We start from the raw sequence: 26,204 nt of genomic DNA on the forward strand, positions 1-26,204 counted from the left end.
ACTTATGTAGGTGCTGGGGATCCAAACTCAAGACCTCACACTTGCACAGCAAGTGATTACCTGGCAAACCATCTCCATATCCACAAGATCCTATGCTGGAGTATGACTTTGGCTGCATTTTTCACCCCACAAGATACTATGCTGGAATATAGCTTTGGTTGTATTTTCACCCTTTATTTGGAAAACAGGGCAATATTAAGTTTTAGATTTTTAAATGAATTAACATGGTAATAAATTTGGAGAGTAAGTGGTTTTCCAGTTTGGGGGCAGGAGGTGCGAGGTCATCTCCAAAGGAGAAGAGAACACATTCTCAGTGAGCCACCAAGGGTTTGGCTTCCACTCAGAGGGCAAGCAGTGCAGTCCAGGCTAAGCATCCATGATCTTTGTCACAGCAAATCAGAGTCTCCAATTGTTCAAAGTAATTGTAGGTGCAAGAGAGAAAGCAGCTCCAGACTGACTTATTCCTTGATCTGGATGACTATGAAGTGTCCCCCATTCCTGAGGTGGCAGACATCTTCAGAGTGACTGTTGGAGCAGGGAACCTTTCATGTGCTCCCAGTTGTTATACAGTGCATAGACACTGGTCAGTGTCAGTCCCGCCAGGCCACCACGTGCTATTCCTCGAAGACCACCTGGGGAAAGGAGAACAAATGAAAACCACCTCTGTACATACCACGACCTAGCATTAACGGTAGAAAAATGTTAATAAATCCGGGATAAAAGTGCTGCAAAATAGATAATGTAGAGAAAGTTCCTCTTTTATATTTTTGGTTGTGAGCCTAGCCTTTAACGGCCGAGCCATCTCTCCAGCCCAAAAGCTCCTCTTTTAAATAATCTACCTTAAGCAAGAGGAAAGTTTTAAACCATTATCAAACTCAGGAGGTAATTCCCTAATCATATAGTACACGTTTTTGTTGTTGTAAGCTGGTAGCTTCCTTGCACTTGTCATGACCTGTACCTACACTCCAGACTGATGAGGTGCGGCTAACCCCAGTCCCACTGGAAATAACAGTTCTGGTTAACACACCAAACAGGGGTTGGGGATTTAGCTCAGTGGTAGAGCGCAAGGCCCTGGGTTCGGTCCCCAGTTCCAAAAAAAACAAAAAAAACAAAAAAAACAAAAAAAAAACAAAAAAAACAAAAAAAAAAAAAAACCCACACCAAACAGTTAAGTCATTTCATGCTTGTTGGAAGATTCAGCACTAGCACTGTCAATGGATTCAGGCTGTAAACCAAGTGCACATCCTATGTGGAAACAGTATTGTCAGCATTCGGACTCTGGACAGGTCCTTCAAATATTTGAGGACCCAAGAAGCAGTGGTGATAAACGCACTCAAGCTTTGAGTCAGCACTGATGGGGATACCAGCACTCCCCTCCCCTGCCCTCCTCAAACTGATATTCCTCACACAACTAAAACACCGAGCATTAACAGACTAGTTGAGCTATTTGTACACTAGACAAGTTTTGTAAGAAAAAAAATCATCTACCAATAAGCATTTAATCTGAAATGTTTGAAAATAACTACTGTTTAGAGGCAGTGACGCAAGCTTTTTAAAAAATTTTATTTAATGTATGAGTGCTCTGCTGCATATTCATCCATCTGCCTGAAGAGGGCATCAGATCCCATTACAGATGGTTGTGAGCCACCATGTGGTTGTTGGGACCTCTCGAACAGCAAGTGCTCTTAACCTCTGAGCCATCTCACTTACTTTTACATAGTAGAGAAAGAAAAGTAAGAAACTCCACCAGGATGGGGTTTCCCAAAGAAACTTAAGGGGCTAAGGTCATGTTTTACAGCTTCACAAATAGGCAGCACAAATTCCAGAGAGCTTACAGAAGTCTGAGTCACATTTCAAAAGGGCCCAAGGAGAGGGCTCAGTGGGGAAAAGTACCTGCCATGGGTTTGGTTTTCGGAGCCTATAGGAAAACTGCAAATTGATCTCAGACCTCCACAAGTGCCTGATGGGGTGGGGGAGAAAGAGAGGCTGAGAGGAAAAAGAAAGGAGAGCTGAGCCTGTAGCAAAGAAGCTGTCTTACTGGAGCCTCTGAGCTCTCCATGACAGTCACCTCGGTAAAATTTTAGTAACGATGTTCTATTACAACAGCAGAACTAAGCCATTTCTGTCTTACCAGATGGCTTCAGCTGATACAGGGCTACTCCCCTCCAGAGTCTCATGTCTGAAGACATACTTAAGTCCTACTTAGGCTCTTAGGCTTCCACTGTGAAATACCATAGGTAAATGTGTGGGAGGGAGATCAAAAGCATAAGACAAAAAAAAAACTCACCAAAAAAAAAAAAAAAAAAAGTATTTACTGCAAAGATGGCCTATCTGTTACTATCTGTTAAAGTACTGGCTCTTTTAGAAGACCTGGGTTTAGTTCCCAGCACCCACCTGGTGGCTCACAATCTTCTCAGGCGCGCACACACACAGTGCATAAACCCACATGCAGGTATTGATATAAATAACATGTACATATACACGCTTAAGTAAAAAAAATCTTTAAATAAATGGGAAATATTTTTAAGTTCCTATTTCTGCCATCTTGCTGTATTTGGACTGTAACACTGAACTTGAACTTAAACCATTCAGTGTGGTTTAGAAACTACAACATTTGGAAAATATACTGATCTTGTTTAATAAGGATGAATCTTGTGCTACTGACTATTAAGTTAAGAAAAAGCTGTAGAGCTGGACATGAACTTTAAAACAAAATCATACAATGGAAACAACGAACACATGGGACAGTAAAGGTGCTTTCAATCAGGCAAGCAAAGTACAACCCCAAAGCCTACTTGAGAGCAAGACAAAACAAGGTAAAGGAAAAGGGGCTCTTGCCACAATAGGAGAGAAATGACAGAGGGCAGGTAATGGACAGAAAGCACTTTATTGTCTCCCAATCACATCTCCAAGGCCTTGCAGACCCAAAAGGCTGTCTGCTCCCTTTGTGTTGGGCTGCAGCCACATGACTGCCATCCTCTGGTCTTCAAAGAACTGCAAATCACTTTTACCAAATTGACCTTGTGCTCTAGAAACATGGTTTCTGCTTGCCCTTTGTGCAAGAAATTCCATACTATTTCTCAGATTTCGAGTAACCATCTACCCTGGGCTGCTCTTCAGCTTGTGCACCAGGGGTCGAAAATCTTTCAATGGCACCTGTAATACTTTTAAGATCTGCTGGTATTAACCAACCCAATCCTAGCTTAAAAGCAGTCCTTTCTCACATACACCAGCCAAGTTCCAAATTTCTTTCTTCTGAGACACTGGGAACTCACTATGCAGACCAGTCTGGCCTCTAACCACCAGCCTATGTCTCCCAAATGCTGGGATTAAAGTCACACACCATCACACTCAGCTCCCTAAGTTCTAATTATTATTTTCTTTAAATGTGAATTGTTTTTCCTGCATGTGTGTTGGATCTCCTAAAGCTGGAGTTAAAGTCATGAGCTGCCCTGCGGGTGCTAGGAATTAAACCTATCCCCCCCCCCCCCCCCCCCGAAGATACTTCTTCAGCCTCCAAGATCTAATTTTTAACTTTTTAATTTTAGGTCTTAGCAACTGGCTGAAAAAAAAAATTAACAAGAAACAATAAAAAAAACCCCAAGGGCCTCCTGATTTAGAGTCTCTTAAAATTGAGCAACTCTCTAGTTCAGAACAGGAAGTTGATCAGCAAATACACTGCTAACAACAAAGTAAATAAGGCCAATGTTCAACCTCCATGAATTAAAACAAACACACAATTTGTGTGGTCAGCTTTACTTCCTAGCTTATTTACGTAGTTCTGCTACAGGAACAGGATAAGGACTGCATTTTCCAAACAGGGGAAGAAAAACAAGAGTCAGAACACTTAAGTGCCGTGTTTCTGGACAGAGAGACTGGTTAATAGCAGAGCGAATTTATTTTTAAGACGACGAGAGAATTAGCTGCCTGTGGTGCTGTGGCTCCTGCTTCAGGGGAACAAGACGCATTTACATGTTCAGCTTAGGGAAGTTGTTTATCAGTAAATTAAAAACTGGTAAAGGAGGCCAGGGGTGGAGCTCAGCTGGCAGAATGCTAATCCTCAGCGCAGCATCAATGAAGCCATGGTTCAACACCCAGCACAGCATACGACTTGTATGGTGGCACATGCTTAGAATCCTACAATCCAGTACTTGAGGAAGATCAGCGGTTTAAGGCCATCCTTGGCCACACAGGAAGTTTGGGTCCAGCCTGGTCTATAGGAGATCTCACCTTCACTTCCCTCCCATCAAAAAACTGTACAGTGGCTAAGAGTGTTGCCCAGTGGTAGAGTCCATGTATACCAGTACCGGAAAAGTACAATTGTAGAACATACATTTAACACACATCTCAATGATAATGTTTGAATGATTTTTTTTTGAAATTAAGTTACTTTAAATTGTGTGTGTGCTCATGTACAGTATCTCAGTGACCTCAATGTCAGCTGTTGGTCCCCTGGAGCTGTAAGACACCTGATCCTCTGTGATAGTGCTCTTCACTGCTGAGCTAGCTTGTATTGTGTTATTTTCAACAATATTTACATTTGAAAACATTTTCACCTAAACTGTTAAACCCCTCATTTCCTGCCCCTTTACTTTTTTTTTTTTTTTTTAAATCTCAACGATTCTGCCTATTCTGGACATGTATCTCACATAAGTAGAGTGTGACCCAGTGTTTGTCCGTCAGTGATACCCTTACCTTTGTTAGTAGTTCATCCACACTGTTTCCTATGCCAGCATTCCCTTGCCTTGTAAAGGCTTAACAGAGTTCATTGTAAGTATCCATTTCCCCGGTAAAGGACAGTCGGGTTACTTTTACTTTTACCTTTGTGAATTGTTACATACATGGGTATACTCATTCAAACGCACATCAGGGTCAGCAAGATGTGTCGGCTGGTACAGGGGCTTACCTCCAAGCCTGACAACTAGAGATCAACTCTCAGTACTCAAATGGTACAAAGAGAAAACCAATTTCCTGAAGTTGTTTTCTGACTGCCAGGTGTGCAGACACCCAGAGAAAATAAACACACACCAGAGCCTCAAGGGTTGGGTCAAAGTTGTCTGGGTAAAGAGTAACCGATTCTACAAGGACACAGAAAGGAATATTCACTGAGCAGTGCTCTGTAGTAAGATCTTGCTATAATGCCTTTCCATTAAGATGTATCCCAATCTTTAATTAAAAGATGTATTTACTCATTGTGTGTATCTGTGCACCTAGGTGTGTGTACGTGTGCTGTGGAGGTCCAAGGGGCAACTTGTTGGAACTGCTTCTCTCCTCACCACGTAGGTCCTAGAGCTTTAACTTCGGGCACTGCGTTCGGCAGCAAGTGCTTTCCCCACTGAGCTGTGTCGCAGCCCGCACCATAATCTTCCAAGTGCCTTCAGATTCAATACATGAATTCGCTATTAATGCATTTTTGTTTTAAACAGCTTAACTAACAGTCTGTGTTCTACGTTTATGCCTCCGAAAGGTATCTTGGTATGGATGCCTTATTGTGCATTAGGCATTATTGTGGGCTCTAGCAGTCCACCCATTCCAAACCGCAATCGTACTTTACTGAAGACATGAGACAAAGCTTCAAAGGAATCATAAAATCCACGTTTTCCTGAGACATGTGAGAGTAAGAACAGCTTTCTATATTGAAAATGGATTGCACTTGAACTTTTATTTTATATACAAATACACAAGTAGAACCTGGGGAGGTAGAATAGTTACCTACAAGGTCTGAAGCTTGAGTCCAATACCCAGCACCCCATAAACTGGTACAGCAGCACATGCCTCTTCTCCAAGCCAGCAAGCCCAGCATTGCACCAATGCCTCCAGTCTCCAGTGGGGTGTCCAGTGCTCGGGTCACACGCACGAACCGCCACACCAGGCTTTAAGTATTTAAAGACAGGAGCCAGTTCCTGTCTGCTGGTAACCTTAAACCTAAAAATGTACCAAACTTGCCAATCCATAGACGAAAGTAAAGGAATTCTCTGTCAAGCGACAAGGACTGCCAATTGTGAAAGTGAGCAAGGGCAACTGTGGAACAGTTGGTAATAATGTGTTGAACCATAGCACACTGAAGTCACTCCAACAAAAGCAGACAGTTCCTGTTCTTAATTTCTGATTTAAAGCAAAACTCAAGAGGACAGGCTGACTGCAGAAATAAACTTTGTGATAGAACAAAACATAACTTCAGCGTTTAGATTCAAAGATCTGGAGAAGTTTAGACACAGTTAGTTGTCTGTAAAGTATCGTGGGGCTCCTGGAGCAGGAGGAAGTCTCAAGCTGACTTGGCAGCAAAGCCTACAATCCTAGCACCCGGGAGGCAGAGGCCAGAGGACCAGAAACTTAAGAGCTTCCACTACGGAGCCACTTACGGACCTGTCTTCGCTACACGAGACCTTGTTCCAAAAGAAGAAAGATGGAGAGAATTTCACGATTTTAATTCAGTCTAATGTCTACGTACTTTTTCTCAAAGGAAGTTAGTTCACGTCCATGTAAATGCATTCCATTTCAATTACATTCTACCAGAATAAGAACAGCTACAGTTTTGCTATCAACGAGCATCTTAAGAGAGGCCAATAAGGGGTTGGGGGATTTAGCTCAGTGGTAGAGTGCTTGCCTAGCAATCACAAGGCCCTGGGTTCGGTCCCCAGCTCCAAAAAAAAAGAAAAAAGAAAAAAGAAAAAAAAAAAAAAAAAAAGAGGCTAATAAACATCTATTTGGGAAATAAGGTCCAAGAAGCCAACAGAGGGCGATCCTGCTACAGCACGTCTGACGAAACTCGCCAAAGCTGTACATTCTGTAATATATACATCTCAAGAGAACAAAATTTTACTATCATCAAGATATCTGTATGGACTGTATCAGTCTGTTTAGGGTGTTTCTCTCCTAATGCCTTCCACAGTCTTAGCTTTCCACAAACAATGTCAGTTTATAAAAATAAAGTTAGCAAAGTATAAAAAGGGATAAAAAGTTAGCATTTCAAATTTAGCAAACACCATCAGGATTACCATTAGTTAACCTGTTCTCTTTTTAAATGTCAAAACTGAATGTCAGATCTACAGAAGAACTCACACGCACATTTCAAAAGACCTCTCGATGACCTTTTCTATGACTGCTATTTTAAGTATCAAATTAGAAAGGGCTTTCTTTCCTAAGGCATTGGAAATCAAACCTAGAGTTTCATGAAGGACAGGCAAGCATTCTACCCATGAACGATTCCCTGATCCTATCTTTACTTTTTGAAGGAGGTTCCTCAATAAAGAAAATTTCCAGGCTGCCCTTGAACTTGTAATCCCTCCGATCTCAGTATCCTGAGATAGGTAACAGTTGAAAAGAAATGGATTACAGTTGGTGTCACGAATCAGGTAAAGTTTCATGTACCATATGTAATAGGTAAAAGGCTAATTGCTGTAATGTTGGAAATGTTTCAAAAAAAGTAACTGAGGGCACACCCTGAAGGAAAGGGCTTCAGGGAAATTACAATAGCAATAAATATCAGAAGTTTCTCAATCTTACCACCAACCACGGAAAACCGAAATGAGACACAAGACTATTTTTGGCAGTCAGGAAGGAGTTGTGGGATTCCTCACAAGTTTGAAGCCATGAGTGAGACGTTGTTTCAAAACTAAATCAAACCAATAACAAAAACTATCTTTCATCAGTCGGCATTCATTTGGACACAATGTAGGGCTAGAGACACTCAGTGATTTGGAACACCCTAGCTCCTCCAGACTCCAGCACCTCAATCAGGCAGCCCACAACCGCCTGTAACTGCATCTGGGGACTCCATCCCGATGTCCTCCATATGCATATACTCACATACAGGCACTAACAGATTTACACATAATTAAAAATAATAAAAAAATAAAGCTAAAAAACAGAGTAGATGATACTTCAAGCTGATAATGATACAGAGTCTTCAAAAGTCACTTTGGCAATAGTTATTACCAATTTTAATATGCAGACTAGTAATCTGGCTTTCAGTAATTTATCCTGCAGCACAGAACCTTATATGTTTAAAGGAGGTCTCAAGAAAGCCATATATAAACAAGACGAATGGATGAAAATTCATAAAAAAACGTATTTGGAAAGAACATTCTAAGCAAAATGAAAACCAAATAAAACCCCTCAAATGAGATAAAAGCTGTAGAAAGACTGGTCTCCTCTTTGTACCGAGGGATCAAATCATGTAGAAGAGTGAGCCTAATGGGAAGGCTGGGGACTATGGGACGTTTGATTCAGTCTCATCTTCTAAATGGTATTCCCATAAGTTTATTAAAACTTCCAGAATGAGGGCTGGAGAGATGGCTCAGTGGTTAAGAGCACCGACTGCTCTTCCAGAGGTTCTGAGTTCAATTCCCAGCAACCACATGGTGGCTCACAACCATCTGTAATAGGATCCGGTGCCCTCCTCTGGTGTGTCTGATGACAGTAACAGTGTGCTTATATATAATAAATAAATAAATCTTAAAAAAAAAAAACAAAAAAAAAAAAAACAAAACCAAAAAACACCAAAACCTTCCAGAATGCAATGTTCATCTTTCTCCAAAGTAATCTGTATCAAATATTAAATTAGGATTTATAAAAACTGAAAGGACTCTCATCAGTCTCTGTATGGAGAGCATGGCTCTGGCAGGCCTTGCCCTTCTCCCTGATTCCCTCTGCCTTGCTAAAGACCGTAAGATTCCATTCCTAGCGTTACCCACTGAGGTCTAGTCCCTTATTTGGTCACCTCCTCCTCCTGTGGCTGACTACCAAGGTTCAACTACTTAAGTACTGAAGTCCAGCAATCAGAAGGCACCTTTGGCTCACCTAAGTAACAGCCCAATTAAAATTAAATGCCTCATTCTAACACAGGGCAAGAAACACAGACGTTCCTTTTACCTTTATAAATGGTCATTTGACTATGGGCAGCGTCTATGTCTTCTCTACCCAGGGGCAGTTCTTTGTCCTCTTGGGACCAAATGCCCACCCTCCTTCTTCCTTGTTTCCTTCTGCTTCTGCTTTTGCCTCTTATTCCCAGCCCCGTGTCCCTCTGAGGCAACCGAATCTCCTTTGTTCAGAGAACTTGGTTGTGAGGGCCCTGAGCCAATACTTTCTGTTTCTAAAACAGGACTGTACTACAGCCCTCATTCTGCTACACAAAAACAATGTCTACAGGAAAGTTGTCCAAATGACTAAGAATCTCTGGGAGACACAAAATGAAACAAAGCATCACTTTACTAAGGAATGTAACACTATCAAAGTAAAAAACCTGAGTTTGGTCTTGCCTTTAGGAGACTGCACACACATAGGGAATGGATGGTGCAGTGCGGAGGAAGCCAGAACAGCAAACTACTGCGTCCCTCAAAGACACACCGTGATGCTTAGTCTTTACTGACAACTTGACCGAGGAAGCGTGCTATCTAGAAGGGCACTCCAGATGATAAACTGAAGGGGGGAATCTATCCTGTAGGTAGGTGGCACCATCTCATAGGCTGGGAAACGGACAAAAGAAAAGGGCAAAAGGAGAACCAGTCAGGAGAGCCAGTCAGGAGTGCCATCCATCTGTGTTTCTTGGCAAGCTCTAACAGGCCTGCTCTGCTCCTACAGGCTTGACTCAGTAACATTAGGTCTAAACAAACCTTTCCCTCTCTGAATTTGTTTCTGTTAAGACCTTTTGGTTGGCAAAGCCAACTAATGATACATACAACGTTTCTACTACGTTACAAACAGTATTTCTGTTGGGTTTGCTTTTTGACAGTGTCTCTTCTTGGCCAGCTTGGTCTCAAATTTCCTACACAGCTAAAAAGGAACGTCAACTTTTGATTTTCCACCACTAGAGTGCTGGGATTTCTTGTGTGCACCACATCTGGTTTTATGTAGCACTGAATATCGAACCCAGCACTTCATGTACACCAGACAAGCCCAATCCATCTGTCTTTGATATGCACCTTTCCCTCACGCCTTTATCAGGTGTAAAGTTTGCCGTCTGTAGCTGCACTTGAGGCTGATATCATTTTAAACATCTTCAGCAGTATTCCTTAACTACTTTGACTTTATGTTTCCACCTTTTCCTTTTCACCTTGAGATAAGGTCTATGTAGCTCTGGCTGTCCTGGAACTTGTAGACTAGACAGGCCTCAAACTCAGAGATCTACCTGCCTCTGCCTACTCAATGCTGGGATTAAAGGTGGGAACCACCATGCCTGGCTGCTTCTACCTTCTAGCCACATTTCTAACAATCTCTCACACAAGTATAACTCTAGTAATTCTTTTGATTGATTGTATATTGGTGTTTTGCTTGATGTCAGTATGCACATGGACGCAGTGCATACAAGGCCAGGAGAGGGAATGGGTCCTCTAGGACTAGAGTTAGAGATGGTTGTGAGTCATTTTATGGGTGCTGAGAATTAAATCCAGGTCCTTTCAAAGAATAGCCAAGAAGTAGTTTTAACAACTGAGCTATCTCTCCATTCCAATTCTAGTAAATCTTTCTTCAAATATCTTTGATGACTTTTAACCTAAATACAAACTTCCTGCTCTAGCTTCCTGCTCTAGCTTCCTACTCTAGCTTCCTGCTCTAGCTTCCTATGCTTCAAATCTGACTCTTCCAGACTTGTGTTCCACATCTTCCTAATGCTATCATATGACATCCCCAAAGTTCAGTCCTTTGTTCAGGCCCAGCTCAACTTACCCCTCCCTTTCCCAAGATTCCCTTTATTTCTCCATCCTGGAGGCAATGTGGTTATGGCAGAAGGAGAAGGGAGGAAAGAGGAAGGAGGAGGAAAAGGAATAGGAGGAGGAAGAACTAGTAGTAGTGGTGGTGGTGGTGGAGGAGACTTTTGGGTCAGACTAGGATTTGCTTAGCCTAGGTCACAAAAGAGAAGTATAGCAGATGAACACAGTTTATCTTGCCTTGTTTATGAAGAGAAGTTCCTGTGATTTTCTTCCCTTCAGGTTTGTATAGAAGACTTACATACAAGCCTAAGCTCTGACCCAGTCTGTCATGTCTCACTACAGGACTCCGAACCTTTCTTTTTTTTTTTTTTTTTTTTTCCGGAGCTGGGGACCGAACCCAGGGCCTTGCGCTTCCTAGGTAAGCGCTCTACCACTGAGCTAAATCCCCAGCCCGACTCCGAACCTTTCTTATCAGGTATAGCCCTATGATCTAGATGTCATTTAGTTTAAAACAAGATTTTACTTGGCAAACAAGAGACATCATCATCTTTTGGATAGAAGAACAGATTCACGAATGATGGTGCAAACGCAACAGACGCTGTGCTTATAACCTTTAAGGAGGGGGGTGGTGTTTCTGAAGCATGACCCAACATGTCATGGGCTGTGAAGAAATGTTTGATGAAACAGAAGTCAGTCACAAAAGAACAAATATTGTCTCGTTTCACGTATGAGATGGCAAATGCAGAATATGAGATTCCCAGAAGTTGGTGTCAAGAAAATAATAAAACCCTTAATAACTATAAGGTTAGAGTACTAGATTGTTCTTTGTGTGTATATAGGCATGTGCATTTTTCCTTTGAATATTATAAAATTTTTTCAGTTTTCCATGCAGTATCACTCACCTGTACATTTATATAACATTCCTGTCATGGTTCCAGCTGCTACTGTGTTGAGGTCGTCTTCTGCACCCCGTGTTTTCTCAATGATAACGCCAAAAGCACTATAGAGCAAAGCTAAAGCAGAGAGAGACGGTGATGAAAGCCAGAACAGTAATCGTTTAGGTAAGCACACCAAAGACAGTCAGAACATCCCCGAGCACTGCTTTAACAGGGAAATTCTGGCAACAAGTGTCTGCATTGCTGCAGGGATCCAGAAAAGAATTTCCTAATACAGGGTACAGAGTACAGTCACATAAAAGGCAGGAAGATGCTAGGCCATGGTGGCACATGCCTTTATTCCTAGCACTAGGGAGACAAGAGGCAGGTAGATTTCTGAGTTCAAGGCCAGCCTGGTCTACAGCATGAGTTCCAGGAGAGCCAACACAAAAAATAAAACAAACCAAAAGGCTAGGAAAACCTTCATTTACTGATACATAAAACCAGGTACATGTGCATACAACCGACTGGTTACACAAAGAAGGGCTTGTGAAGACGCAGAAGCAATGCTATCACTAGAAACCATTACTGTGGAGTATAAGAAAAATCTCAAATGTTTACTTATGCTACCTATGCTTTAAAAAAAAGTACCTACATATTTCTATTATAGAAAAACACTATTGCCAACAGTGACACACATCTTTAATCCTAGCACTCCTGAGGCAGAGGAAGGCAGATCTCTCTGTAGGTTAGGGACCAGCCTAGTCTACATGGCAAGATCCAGCCCATCCAGGTATGTGCTTACCTATATAGAAAGGTCCTGTCACCTTCTCCCCAAAAACAAGCACCCCAAATATCAATAAACACAAGGCCTGACTTTTATACGTTACAAACCCTTCAGTTGTACAGAGCCATTAGCCAAGGCCTACAGTATCTCACCTGTATCTATCAGGCCCAATATGCATTATACTTCTTTCTTACAACTTTTCAGAATTAGAGCTACATGGGCAGTACACACCTTTAATATCAGTACTCTAGAGAAAGAGGTAGGTGGATCTCTGTGAGTTCCAGGCCAGCCAAAACTATAGGGAGACCATGGCTCAAAAACACCAAATCAACTACAGCTGTACTTGCCTTTTGTGTGTTGTGGAAATTCTATACTTTTATGAAAGCCTCAGATGGTGAGTAATGTATATGTGCCTCAAGTAGAGTGTCAATCACTAGCAGTCAGAAGAGCAAGCTCTTCGTGGACAGCATGACGAAAGCACTGGGTTCTGACTAAGCACCATTACATTACCCTTGCCTACAGCTGTGAACGCTTTCCTTATCTACAAAAGAGTTTTTGCAACCCTGCCATTTAGGGCCTGGCAATCTACAGATGAAGTCACTAATGAACAGGCTATTTGGAAAACAGAGCATAAGCTCTGACCCAGTCTGTCACATCTCACTACAGGACTCTGAACCTTTCTTATCAGGTATAGCCCTATGGTTTGGATGTCATTTAGTTTACTTGGCAAACTGTGACAAGAGTATTTACAAGTCTTTTCACAGATGATAACTACAATATCCACCTGAGTGGATTTAAATGTTGTTCAGCCCAGAATCAGAATCTTGGTTGATAAAACCACACATTCTTTCTTTATATGAATGACTTAATAGCTGGGGACGTGGCCCAATGGAGGAGTGTTTGCCTAGCATGCCTGGAGCCCTGGGTTTGTTCCACAGTGAGTGCACAACTGAAGACACTGTCTCAAAACAAAAGATCAATTGAGGGGTTGGGGATTTAGTTCAGTGGTAGAGCACTTGCCTAGCGAGCGCAAGGCCCTGGGTTCGGTCCCCAGCTCCGAAAAAAAGAAAAAGAAAAAAAAAATCAATTGAACAAGATTCATACTTACCCAGGGAACCTAGAGTATTAGCCCAAAGTGCCCCTTGTCTAGTCACCATATTCAAAATCCTACCAGGGAAGAATGAGAAAAAAAAAATGTATTTAGGATCACTGTTTCTTTACTAGTGTTATAAGCCATAATAGTAGATACTTAAAACACATAGGCCCAAGCCTCGATGTTTTTGGGACTTTGAGGTACACCTTAATACCACCTCAGATTTTTAATAAACATGGTTGTCACTTTATACAAGTGAGGTCTATGATAAAAATTCCCAAGACTGTGGGCAATTACTAAACAAAAGTCCTTTAGTAGAGATACAAAATTACTCAGGGCAGACTAAATACAAAGGCTTCAAACAGCAGACTGAAATGTATTTACAAACTGATCTGTGTTAAAACAATGTCACTGTAACTGTGACACAGTGGTCTGACGTTCTTTGGGAATGGAGTACATTTCAGGATACTAAGTAGGACCCATGGAAAGGACGTGGGTGTTAGAACGCCAGGCGGAACTGAAGAGACAGGCAGAACCACCCTAGGAGGGAGAGCACACGGACAAAGCGCTGTCTGCTCCCACACTGGAGCTAAGCCGTCAGAGCGGACGCTTAGCGCTCTCTCGGGGAAGCAAAGTTCCTTCTTACACCAGAGCCACAGGCCACCAGAACGGTGACGCAGTGGCCAGGCCAAGAGCACACATTACTCTCCCAGCAGGGTAACACCGTCACAGGAGTGTCTGGGACGGCTGACTACTGCTGGATACAAAGTAACAATGCAGTAAGCCGTCTGGGACGGACAGCCTGGTGGCCCATCCATCTGTGACCCTATAGCTACTTCACTTTTTATCACCGTCACCTGTCCACAACTCTGCACGGCAGAAAGCAGAGAAAGTTCACTCGATCACAAACTATGAAGAGATTAAACTAGTACTATGAAACTATAGACAATGTGTCTGGCTATAAACTCTACCCTTTTCCCAATTATTAAATGCTGCTTTCAATATGGGAAAATGAGAAAGATTGTGTTGCTATTGTTTTCAAAAATGAAATATAATGTTTTGCTAAGAGACTTCCTACTTTTTTTTTTTTTTTTTTTTTTTTGGAGCTGGGGACCGAACCCGGGGCCTTGCGCTTCCTAGGTAAGCGCTCTACCACTGAGCTAAATCCCCAACCCCTCCTACTTCTAAACTCATTATTACTACTGGTTGGGGAATTGTTTCAAAATGACACAAAAGAAGAAACTGAGTGACTGGCCAAGGCTGATGGCTGTTGTAGAAGAGTATGAGTTCACAGGAATTTATTACGGTACTTTGGCTTCTTATACTACAAAATTTGAATTGTCAATGAATTGTTCACGCAGGAACAGAAAAACCTGGCAAACATTTAAGGTTTCCTAAGGCCAACTCCAGGCCATCTGCTGCCATCTTCTGGCAGAACAAAACATTCACATTCAGAGATTAAGAATGCTAAGTACCAGAATCTGGGCAGATGGCTCACTGGGTAAGTGGGACAGCTCCTGAGAAAGGACACCGTAGGGCTGACCTTTGGCCTTCAATGCACCCTTGTCCCCCAACATGGACACCCGCACACATGCACACACAATAATGATCTTGGAGTTGCAGAAATTCTATCTAAGAGTTTCTTCTGTTCCTCCCCATTTAACTGAACCACGCCAGCAAGAAGCTAGTAAATCACCAAGTTCTCCAGTCCCATGGGACCCAGAACAGTCAAAAGTCCCTATTAGCAGCTCAGCAATCTAAAAAGTATGCCATAGAAATTTGGAGAACAGAACACATGTAAACCAAGAAATCAGGTCAGGGCAGTACCAGTTGAATGAGGACACTAACTCAAAATCCACTCCTCTGCATAGCTAAGACACAACACAACAACTTGGTTCCTTATCGTTTGAATACATTAAAAAGAGAGGTGGGGGAATGTTAACTATTTAAATATTTCATTAACATCAGATGGTGACTAACAAAAACCCCGAAGTGATGGTTCATATGCAAGCATCCAGACTTACTGTACATTTCTTGGTTTGGACCAGGGCATGCTCTGAGTTTCCTTCAATCCTAAACGAAGCCCGTTCAGTGCCCCGAATGCAGCCCCTGGTGGTGAATCATAACAGTATATATATATGAAAAATAATTCTGGCTGTTTTTTCATATAATAAAAATATAATACAATTTAAAAAAATATTTATTTAACGTATATGAGTACACTGTACTTGTCATCAGACTCACCAGAAGAAGACATCAGATCCCATTACAGATGGCTGTGAGCCACCACGTGGTTGCTGGGATTTGAACTCAGGACTTCAGGAAGAGCAGTCGGTACTCTTAACTGCTGAGCCATCTCTCCAGCCCCACAATACAATTTTTAAAGATGAAAACAGTATCCTACCTATTTTTCACTTTGAGCACCATTAAAACAACTTGGATTTAAGGACAGTAAAAATAGAAATCCTGGGCTGGAGGGACGGCTCAGCAGTTGGACACACTGACTGCTCTTTTGGAGGTTCTTCGTCAACTCCCAGCAACCACATGGTGGCTCAGATCTGTAATGGGATCCGAAGACAGTGACAGTGACCTCACATATAAAATAAATCTAAAAAACAAACAAACAAACAAAAAAAAACCAAACTACTTACCTGTCATGCAGCATCCTCCAATGGTGAAGAAAGCTAGTTCAAACCTGCCTCGGGTTTTATTAGCTCCAGTTGGCAAAATAAACTCATCTGTATCCTAAGGGTCAAAAAGGAAAACCAAGATGAGTATTGCCTAAAGACTTGGATAGCTGTAAATTTCTTACTATTTTTCTCTTCTAGTTATGAGACAGTGTCTATGTAGTCTAGGCTGGCCTGGAACTCAATATCCAGCCTCAGTTTCCCAAGTGCTTGGATTACAGGTCAACTTTTCAAAGTAGTTTTGAAATAAGTAAACAATCAAATAAATACAAAATGATTTATCACATTAAGCAAAAGTAAAACTGTCTGTAATAAGAGCCAGCACATAAATCAGAAACAATGACAACTTCTTGGTTGTCAACTGGTCTACAGAACCATGGAACTAACTAAAACCCAGAAGCTAGGCAAATCTGTGATTTAAAAAAAAAATCATTTCAAGTGGGAAGATTTGCCTTTATTCTGGGCCACACCTTCTGTCTATTTAAAGGACACGGAAGAAGGCTATATTCTAATAATGGCTGTCTACCAACAGAAAGTACAAGAATCCAGTAGTTGTTCAATCTACGAGTCCCTAGTTGAACTGGAGGATTTCCAAGTGGATCCTTGGAGGAGGTGTGTAGCTAGAATGGGCTTTGAAGACAGCCCAATGTCTGTCTCTATACCTGCTGTCTATGGATCAGGATGTAAAACTCTCAGCTACTTCTCTAAGGCCACGCCTTTCTGCTCTCTGCCACGGTAATAGACCAATCCTCTGAAAGTGTAGGAAAGCCCCCAGTTAAATGTCTTCTCTTAGAAGCATGGCAGCACCCAGGCAGACGCGGTGCTGGAGAAGCAGCTCAAAGTCTGAGAGCTCCATCAGCAGGCAGCAGAAAGTTACACTATGCCTGCTTTGAGCATTTGAGACCTTAAAGCCTGACCCAGGTTCCTCCAACAAAGCCATACCCCCTAATAGTGCCACCACCCCAGCCTATGGGGACATTTTTGTTCAAACTACCACATTCACCCCCTGGCCACCATAAGCTTATAGCTCTATTATAATACAAAATGTATTTAGTCCAACTTAAAAAGTTCCTGTAGCCTACAACAGTGTCAGCATTGCTTTAAAGTCCAAATTTCAAAGTCTCTTGTGAGATTCAAGCAATCTGCTAGCTGTAATCCCCTGAAAAATCAAAATGAAAAAGCAGATCATACACTTCCAACACACAATGGAACAAGATAAACAGTAAAATCCCAAATAGGGACTACTGGACCAAACCAAGACCAAAAACCAGCTGGGCAAACTCCGAACTCTGCATCTCCATGTCTGATGGCAAACGTTCTTTAGACTCCAACTCCTTTTAGCTTAGTCGACCGCAACACACGTCTTTCTCTTGGGTTGGTTCTCAGCCCTACTCAGCAGGTGTCCCAGTGCCATGGCATCTCCAAGGCGATCCAGGCTTCACCTTCACAGCTTCACAAAATGGCCTCTCCGGGCCTCCATGCAGACACCTCCGACATATGCCTGGCCTCAGAGGATTTCCTTAGCCACAGAGGGGGATTCCATAGCCCCTTTCTTCTATCATTGACTTAGCTAGAACCTAGCTGTCAAGTTCTGTTGCTTACTGAAGCTGAAGCATGGCCCCTTGTTCAATTACATCTTTACCAGCTTTCTGGTTTTGACGGTTTCCTTTCCTAAATTTAGCTGTCCTCCAATTTCCTCTAGAGATCTGCTTGCATCTATCTCCTGAGTGCTGGGAATAAAGGCATGTACTTTCACTAGATGTAAACTTTTTTAAACTCCTTTTCACAAGTTGGAAGTTTAGCTGGGTGGGCTCTTGCCCTGGGGTCACCACTCCTTTTATTCCATTTACCATCAGGATTCTTTAATCCACTTATCCCTATGAACACAGACTTAGGTCCATTCTACTTCCCGGTGCCCCTTCTCAAACTGTACAATTTGTAACTTTCCTTGCTCCTTTTCTTTCTTTTCTTTTCTTTTTTTTTTTTTTTTGGAGCTGGGGACCGAACCCAGGGCCTACCACTGAGCTAAATCCCCAACCCCCTCCTTGCTCCTTTTCACTATAGATCTGCATACGCTTAGCCACTAATAACCAAGTAACACAGTCAATATCTCTGCCAAAGATGTCAATCCATAACTCTCCAACTTAGCCTCAGGCAGATTTTTTTTGGAGAAGGGCAGAGTGACAACATTCTTTGCCAAAATATCACAATAATAGTTTTAGGATACATATTAACATGTCTTCCTCTGAAACCTCTTGAGCTGGAACCCCCAGTTCAAATCATCCTCAGCACTACTATCCTCCATGCTCCTACTTGTATGGCCCTAAGCCAAGCTTACAGCACTGCACTGCTTTTCTCACCCAAAGTCCACATCCTCCAAAGAAAAACATGGTGAGGCCTATCACAGCAATACCCCAGTTCCCGGAGCCATCTAATGACTTAGGGTTTCTACTGCTGTGAAGAGACACCATGACCACAGCAACTCTTATAAAGGGACACCTTTAATTGGGGCTGGGTTATAGTTCAGAGGTGTAGTCCACTATCGTCACAATGGAAGCATGGCAGACATGGCCCCAGAGAAGTAGGGAGCTAAGAGTTCTAGATCTGGATCAGCAGGCAGCAGGAGGAAAGTACACTAGGCCTGGCTTGAGCATTTCAAAGCCCACCCCTGGCAACACATTTCCCTCAACAAGGTGACAGCGCCTAACAAGGAGCCCAGGAGGCCATTTTCACTCATGCTACCCCATACACTCACTACAGAAAATGATCTGGCAGACAATAAAAATATTGTATTTGGTATTCTGTATGTCAGAGATGCTTCCTGAGTTTTTAAGTAATGACCCGATTTTAACTTATTCTCAACCTCTTGTTTTCAGAAGTGTTTTATTTGACCAGAAAAGGTAAACGACTGCCCTTTAATTCAGAAATAGACAACTAAGAATTGGAAATAAAAAGGACAAGCAAGAGCACCAGCCCACACTTCTGCAGTATCAACCACAGTCAACACTGCAAGGGTTGGAGACAAGTGCACAGCAGCTCATATACAACTTACAACAGAAAGTAACAGAGACCACAGATAATGCCTCCTACCAAGATGAGTACTATTTAAGATGTCCGTAGTCCTCAAGTTGAATTTGAATCTAAGAGCAAAACTGCCAGGTCAAAACTGTTTTTCATATTGTTAGGAAATGCCAAGCCTTTCCAAAGCAGTTCTAGCCTTTTTCCTTTTCTGAGAGTCATTCTTGAGAATCTAAAGCTCAGGCCAAAGCAGTGGCACACACCTTTAATCACAACATTTCGAAGGCAGGAGGATCCCTGTGAGTTCAAGGACAGCTTGATCCACAGTGAGCAAAAGGGCAGCCAGAGCTACACAGCAAGACCCATCTGGGGTGGAGGCGGGGAAAGAAATCCACCCCCCCCACACACAAAGAAATCTCAAGATCATCATTGACTATGTAGTTAAGGATCTTTCTGCCTCTACTTTCTCACGCACTCCCATGCCTGCTTTAGCACCCACATCACTTGATGTTCCTACTGGCTTGCTGACCAGCTTCCCAATCTTCTTTCTGTATGTTGGTTTATGTGAAGTGACAGATCATCTATGATCATATTTAATTAATGTGATTATTAGACATTTGTATGGCTTCATGAAGATATATCTATTCAGATCCATTATAATTTTATAACTGATGTTTTTCTCTTAAATGTAAAAATTTCAAGACATCAGATGTTTCGGAAATATTTTCCCTCAGCTTTTAGGCTGTCCTGTCGCTTTTTTCTCTTTTGTTTTTGAGATAGGGTATCTCCACATAATCCTGGCTGGCTGTTCTGGAACTAAACAGACATCCATCTGCCTCTGCCTACTACATGCTGAGAGTAAATGGATGTACCACTATGCCCAGGCCTCTTGTCCCTCTTTGATATGGTCTAAAGTATATAGAGAAAAAATTAAATTTCAACTAAATTCAACTGTCAATTTTCCCCTTTACTACTTGTACTTTTAGTGGTGTATCAAAGATACATTTTTTAAAAAAATTTTTTAATTTAATCACAACCACTGGTACCTATGATTTTATTTTAAGGGGCTCACAATGTTACCTGTTGATCTGAATTAACACTGCATATGGTGTGAAGTTGAGGTCCAACTTAATTCTTTTGCATTCATTCTAGTTGTCCAAATCGTTTCAGAAAATGACCATTTTCCTGTCTTAATTACCTTGGCACCCTCCTTGAAAAACTGCAATTAAAGTGAGGGTTTCTTTCTAGTCTCAATTCTATTGCACTGACCTATACATGTCTTAGTAACTGAACCTGTCAGGAAAAGGTTTTAGGTTGATAAATCATCTCATTCATTGATTTTCACAAGTATCAGGTCTATGTGTTTTGCACTAACATATGGATGTTGGGATCTAACTCCCAATTTCAACCTCCCCCTCCCCAATTCCCTTAGGATTTTGATAGGAATTGCACTAAATCTGTAGGTCAGTTTGGAGACTGTTGCCAGTTTATCAATGCTAATTTTCCAAGATGATATGTCTTTTCATTATTTAATTCTTCCTTTTTGTTTTTTTGAGTCAGGATCTTTCCATGTAGCTCTGGAACATTTTTATGCTAACTGTAATAAACTTTGGCTAATTTTACTTTTGGAGTGCTCTCACTGCTATTTCAGAGAAAAGACTGATTTATGGCTATAGCTCTTACATTTACAACCTTGCTAAATTCATTTATTCATTTTAAAAGGTTTGCTTGCTTTTCTGCTTTTCTTTAAGTTTTTGTAGCTAAGCTCCCTCCCCCACTCTGAATAGACCCAGCTGTCCTGAAACCCGCTCTGTAAACATGAGCTGTCCTCCCCAGTGGTTGGCAGGAATAAGGGTGTACACCATCACCAAGCAGGGTCATATTTATGTAGCTTCAAACTCAGAGCTCTGCCTGCCTCCCAAGTACTGGACTTAAAGGTATCCACCACCAAGCCTGAGCAAAACCTACTACATTTATTTTTATTTTTAGCTGTGCTGCCTAGACAATTCTGAGAAGAGAACGGAAATGTTTTTATTGCTCCTGATTTGTCATGACTCAGTCTCTTATTGTTAAGTATGACATTAGCTGTGGATGTTCTGTAAATGTCATTTAATAGGTTGAAAAGTTGTGGTGGTGCACGCCTTTAATCCCAGCACTCAGGGGGCAGAGGCAGGTTGATCTCTGTGGGTTTGAGGCCAGCTTGGTGTATAAAGTGAGTCTAGGACAGCCGGGTCTTGTTACAGAGAAATCTGATTAGTTCTTCTAGGAGTACTTTGCAGCTCAAGTCAGGTCTAAGCACTTGAACCTTTGGTAGAGTAAGGCGCCAAACCAAACTAGCAAAAGCTTTATCTTACCTGAACGAGATAGCGTGGGTCCACATTTAAGTAAGGAGACAGGGGGTTCATACCAGTCACTAGAGATAGAAAACAGAATGTCACATTGCAACAAAATCCATCCAATTATTTCATACAGGACTGACTCAGCTAACAGTCAAAAAACCCAATGAATGTAAATTTTCTTTAGGAACTAGGCCTTGCACCAATGCACTACATTTCCCTAAGATATTGAATTACCGGCAAATTATGAAACTCCTAGAATTATCTTAGGTTAGTTATTACTGTTTTCGTTTATGTTTAGTTTTATACATTTATACATTTTCTTGAGTTTGTACGCGTGCTTGAATGCATGTGGAGGTCCCACTAGTGCCCCTTCCACCTACCAGTTTGCTTCCATGGATCCGACACAGGATACCAGGCTTGGCAGAAAGTGCCCATACCACCTCCTCTCCATGACTTTAGCATGACAATCAATTATCAATTATGATCAGTCTCTCAGGGAAAAGAGTGGTTGGGCTAGGTTTTTGATTGTAGAAATCTATCAAAGCAGTTTGTCTACATCACATTTCTAATAATTTTACTAACAGAATCTTGATGATAAGGAGAATCCTTGTTTTTACCCAGATATAAAACTTAATGGAAAAGAAATACAATCTCCAGGTTAACTTTAAATCTACCAACTTTGAAAACAAAATAATCTAGCAAGAAAAATGAACTTTCATAGATCTTTAAATCTAATATTTGGGTCCTTCTATGTCTTGGTTGATTGTTCCCAATGCAAGCATCCCATCTCATACCAACGGTTCCTTACCAACTTACTTTCTCTTACCCCTTCAACTCACTTTCTCTGTAAAAATTAGGAAACCAGCCCTAATGGCTTCCATCTACAATTAGATCAAATCCAATCCCCTTTCCCTTGCTTATAAAAGCTTGTATTTGTTGCTGTTTTCCACCTCTCTGCTCTTACAATCAATTTCGTAGTTCACTCCCTTGCAACTCTAAAGACAAACTGACCCGGTAGCTGTTCCAGAAACACGTCAAGTTTGTTCTCTTTCTCATCTTTGCTAAATTTAAGTCACAGCTCAAACGTCAACTCACAAGTTGTTTTTTTTTCCCTGACTCGTTCTCATATAGCCTTCATCTCCCACCACCACCGTCGTCATCCCAGGGCCCTATTTTATTCTGTCATGGCATTTATCACTAACTGCTGTGTCCTTATGTCACCCTCCTCAGTAGCATATGTACACCAAAGTCAACAATTACTTTGTCACAGTAAGTAGTTGTGGGATGATGTCACAGGAGAGGCAGGTACAAGATAGAATGAGGCCTGTCACTGCACGAGAAGGAAGGATGGGCGGGAGAAAAGCTTGAAGGAAGAGGAGATGGGAATGGAAGGAGAGAGAGAAGGTGGCGGGGGAGACAACATGGAGGTTGATGCTAAGATTCCACGCTGTGCCTTTACAGGTTGTTATGAATGTTCTTAAGGGATGATGCATACAGGGCTTTGTATGTTTTGGTGGGCAATTGTATCTTATCAATTGGATCCAAGGTTACTGGGTTAAGTGTTCTTTCATGTAGCAATATAAGTGTAAGAAAAGTGTGCAGTGGCTAGAGACACTGGGCCACCACAGAACTGGGATGTGTGCAAGATATCTACCAGGTATCTTGGGGCACTGCAGCGACAGATCTAGTGGGGGATAAAGACAGCATTTTATTACTTATAATTTTACAACAAGTAGTGCCCTTCATTTTATGCACGTGAGAAATCCTAAGATACAATGTTTTTAAGTATAAAGGTTTTAGAGAAATACTTCAAGGATTAGCAAGAAGAAACACTCTAGGAAGGGCTTGTCTTAGTTAGGGTTTTATTGCTGTGAACAGACACCATGATCGATGCAAGTTTTATAAAGGACATTTAATTGGGGCTGGCTTACAGGTTCAGAGGTTCAGTCCATTATCATCAAGGTGGGAGCATGGCAGCATCTAGGCAGGCATGGTACAGGAGCTGAGTTGACACACTTTCATCCGAAGGAACAGACTTAGCACCCTCAGGCAGCTGGGAGGAGGGTCTCCAAGCCCACCCCCAAAGTGACACACTTCCTCCAACAATAATACCTAATAGTGCCACTCCCTGGGCCAAACATTGGCAAACCATCACATTCTACTCCCTGGCTTCCATAGGCTTGTTCAAACACATGAGTCTATGGAGGCCATACCTAAACATAGTATGTTAAAAGTCCAAAGTTCAAAGTCTCTTCTGAGATCCATCCAATTACCAAACTGTAATCCCCAAATTAAGACAGGCAACCAGCTGGGCAAACTTCATTCTGCCATCTCCATGTCTGATGTCAGAACGGTCTTCAGATCTTCAACTCCCCTTGAAGTTTCAACTCTCTTTGTTGACTGCAACAAACTTCTTTCTCCTTAGCTGGTTCCACTCCACCCAGCAGATAGCCAGTGGCTCTGGTGTCTTTAACATCTTTGGGTCTCCAAACCAGTTTCAATGTAATAGCTTGTTTCAGTGTCTGGGATCCACACATGATCCTCCAAAGGGCTGGCTTCACTTCTTCAGCTCTGCCCTCCGTAGCAGTTTAACTTCAGGCTGATCCACAGTACACTGTTGCTGTTGTTCTTAGTGATCATTCCATGGTACTGGTGTCTCTAATATGCTTCCATTGCAACTAGGCTTCACCAATAGCCTCTCAAAGGCTCTCTTCATGGTGCCAAGTCTCACTCCTTTGCCTGACCCCTTCACAGTCCTGGGCCATCAATTGCAACTGAGGGTGAACCTTCTCCAATGGCCTTCCATGGCTTCTCAGAGTGCCCAGCCTCAGCTGCTCTTCATGACCTTCATGCCCTCAAAATCAGTACCACGTGGGTGACTGACTCTTACACATTACCAAGTCCAGCTGCAGCATGAGGTACAGCCTTGGCATCTCTGGAACACAGCTTCTTGGTGCTCTCAGAAAACCCTTCCCAGATTTCACGTCAGTGATGCTGATTTCTTCCTTAGCTCCAGCTAACTAGCATTAATCGTCCCAGTAGTCTCCTTCTCCTCTTGAATAGAAAGCCAGAGACACACGGCTGAAGCTGCTGAGCTCTGCTGCTTGAGTTCTGCTGGAACATGGCCCCCTTGTTCTATTATAAATCACTAGCTTCCTCTTTTGTAACTCCTTCACTGCCTATGCTTGGCTGTAGTGGATCTTGCTCTGTAGATTGAGCTTGAATTTAGAGGTCTGTATGCCAGTCTCCTGGGAGTAAAGGTTTGTACTAAGTTGCCTGGAGCTAATTTAGGTGGGTGGGATCTTGCCCCAAGGTCATTTTTCCCTTAATTCAATTTAATACTCTTGAACACAGGATTCATCTCCATTTCACATCCTGGTGTCCCTTTAATACTCAAAGCATTTTGGTTTTTTCCTTTCTCAATTTCCCTTTTTTCATTAAAATGCTCTTCATAAGCATGAACTTTAGTAACTACACAACAGAATTTACACCAGGCTGTTTTGAGACTTCTTTTCAAAGCAATTAAATCTCTTCATCTTAACCTCAGGCACACTCTTCGGACAATGGCAAAAAGTAGCCACATTTTAACCAAAAATACCACATGAACAGTCCCTAGGCCACATACTGAAATTCTTCACTGAACCATCTTGGGCCTAATTACTTACTCTCAACAGTTCAATTACTCTCAGTATCAAAGTCTTCCACATTCCTACTAAGATAGCCCATTATGCTCCACTGACAGCATTCCACTGCTTTCCAAATCCACAGTCCCCAAATCCACATTCTTCCAAACAAAAGCATGGTCACGCCTACCACAGTAATACCCCAGTCTCTGGTACCAACTTCGGTCTTGGGCCAAACATATGCAAACCATGACAGAGCTATTCCCCATCAACTCCCAAGTTCTACTTATCCAGTTGAATATCCATAGTTACAAAATATTAAAAGCCTGAAATATGTATTTAGGTGACTGAGCAGGGCCACCAAGCAGGGTATTCATGCCTCTGTAAATTTGAATTTGCTTATTTCGCTTTCAAAATCTGTTTGGCTCTTTTCCATTGTTTATAAATCTCTTATAAGTTTCGTTCGCTTCCCAGCTCCTTCTGATTTCCTGAATTGTCTCAAAGTAAACAAAAAGAACGAAAGAGGTTTCCGCCTAGCCGATACTTAGAAGTGTAGAAACATTTAAAAGCCGCGTGAAAAAAAGTAACTGCGGGTTTTTGTTATTTGGAATGTTTATTTGTAGAACTAGGGTCTCCTAACAGGGCCACACATACAGAAAAGTGTGTGAAGAGAAAAGAGATGGGGGAGCTAAAGGAGGACATTTTGTGTTTCCTGTCGAAACTAGGTCAATAAAAGAGCTTCCCGGGAATTGATGATCCCCCAAATTCGTTCAGTTTTGAAACCCTATCACTGGTGGTGAATCTAATGAAGGTGAACAGGAAAAGGACAGGGAACGCTACACATTTCTAGTTGTCCCAGAAACAGTCAGAAATGGGAGCAAGCTAGGCCCGATACTCACGCGGGACGCCGGCCAAATCAGCGTTCGAGTAACCCGCTCCTCCCGCTCCGAAGAAGCCCGCTAACCCGCCGGTGGATTTGTTGCTACTTCCTCCGCCACCCTCCATGAGGTCGCAGCAAACAGCGGCGGGCTTCCCACCACCACCTCAGGCCGGGGTCGTGTGCTCGGCCGTGGCCCCGACAGCAACAGCGGGAAGACCCGCGTTGCTACTGCCACCTTCACACGCTGACCTTC

General features: G+C 42.2%; 1 protein-coding gene and 1 non-coding gene across 2 annotated transcripts; both read right to left on the reverse strand.

Annotated features, from left to right (window-relative positions):
* Positions 1 to 149: 149 nt before the first annotated feature.
* On the reverse strand, positions 150 to 26,177 carry Timm23 (translocase of inner mitochondrial membrane 23). Its single transcript, NM_019352.2, is given in 7 exon segments — positions 150 to 632; positions 11,552 to 11,662; positions 13,420 to 13,478; positions 15,429 to 15,513; positions 16,056 to 16,149; positions 21,464 to 21,522; positions 25,971 to 26,177. Coding segments are annotated over 7 exon segments (630 nt in total). The 5' UTR covers positions 26,077 to 26,177; the 3' UTR covers positions 150 to 516.
* Positions 13,972 to 14,166, reverse strand: LOC120097670 (small nucleolar RNA SNORA74). Its single transcript, XR_015640599.1, has one exon. It is a non-coding gene; the product is annotated as a small nucleolar RNA SNORA74 (small nucleolar RNA).
* Positions 26,178 to 26,204: the final 27 nt, after the last annotated feature.

Source organism: Rattus norvegicus, chromosome 16 (assembly GCF_021556685.1).
Source record: "Rattus norvegicus strain SHRSP/BbbUtx chromosome 16, alternate assembly SHRSP_T2T, whole genome shotgun sequence".
Taxonomy (NCBI): Eukaryota; Metazoa; Chordata; class Mammalia; order Rodentia; family Muridae; genus Rattus; species Rattus norvegicus.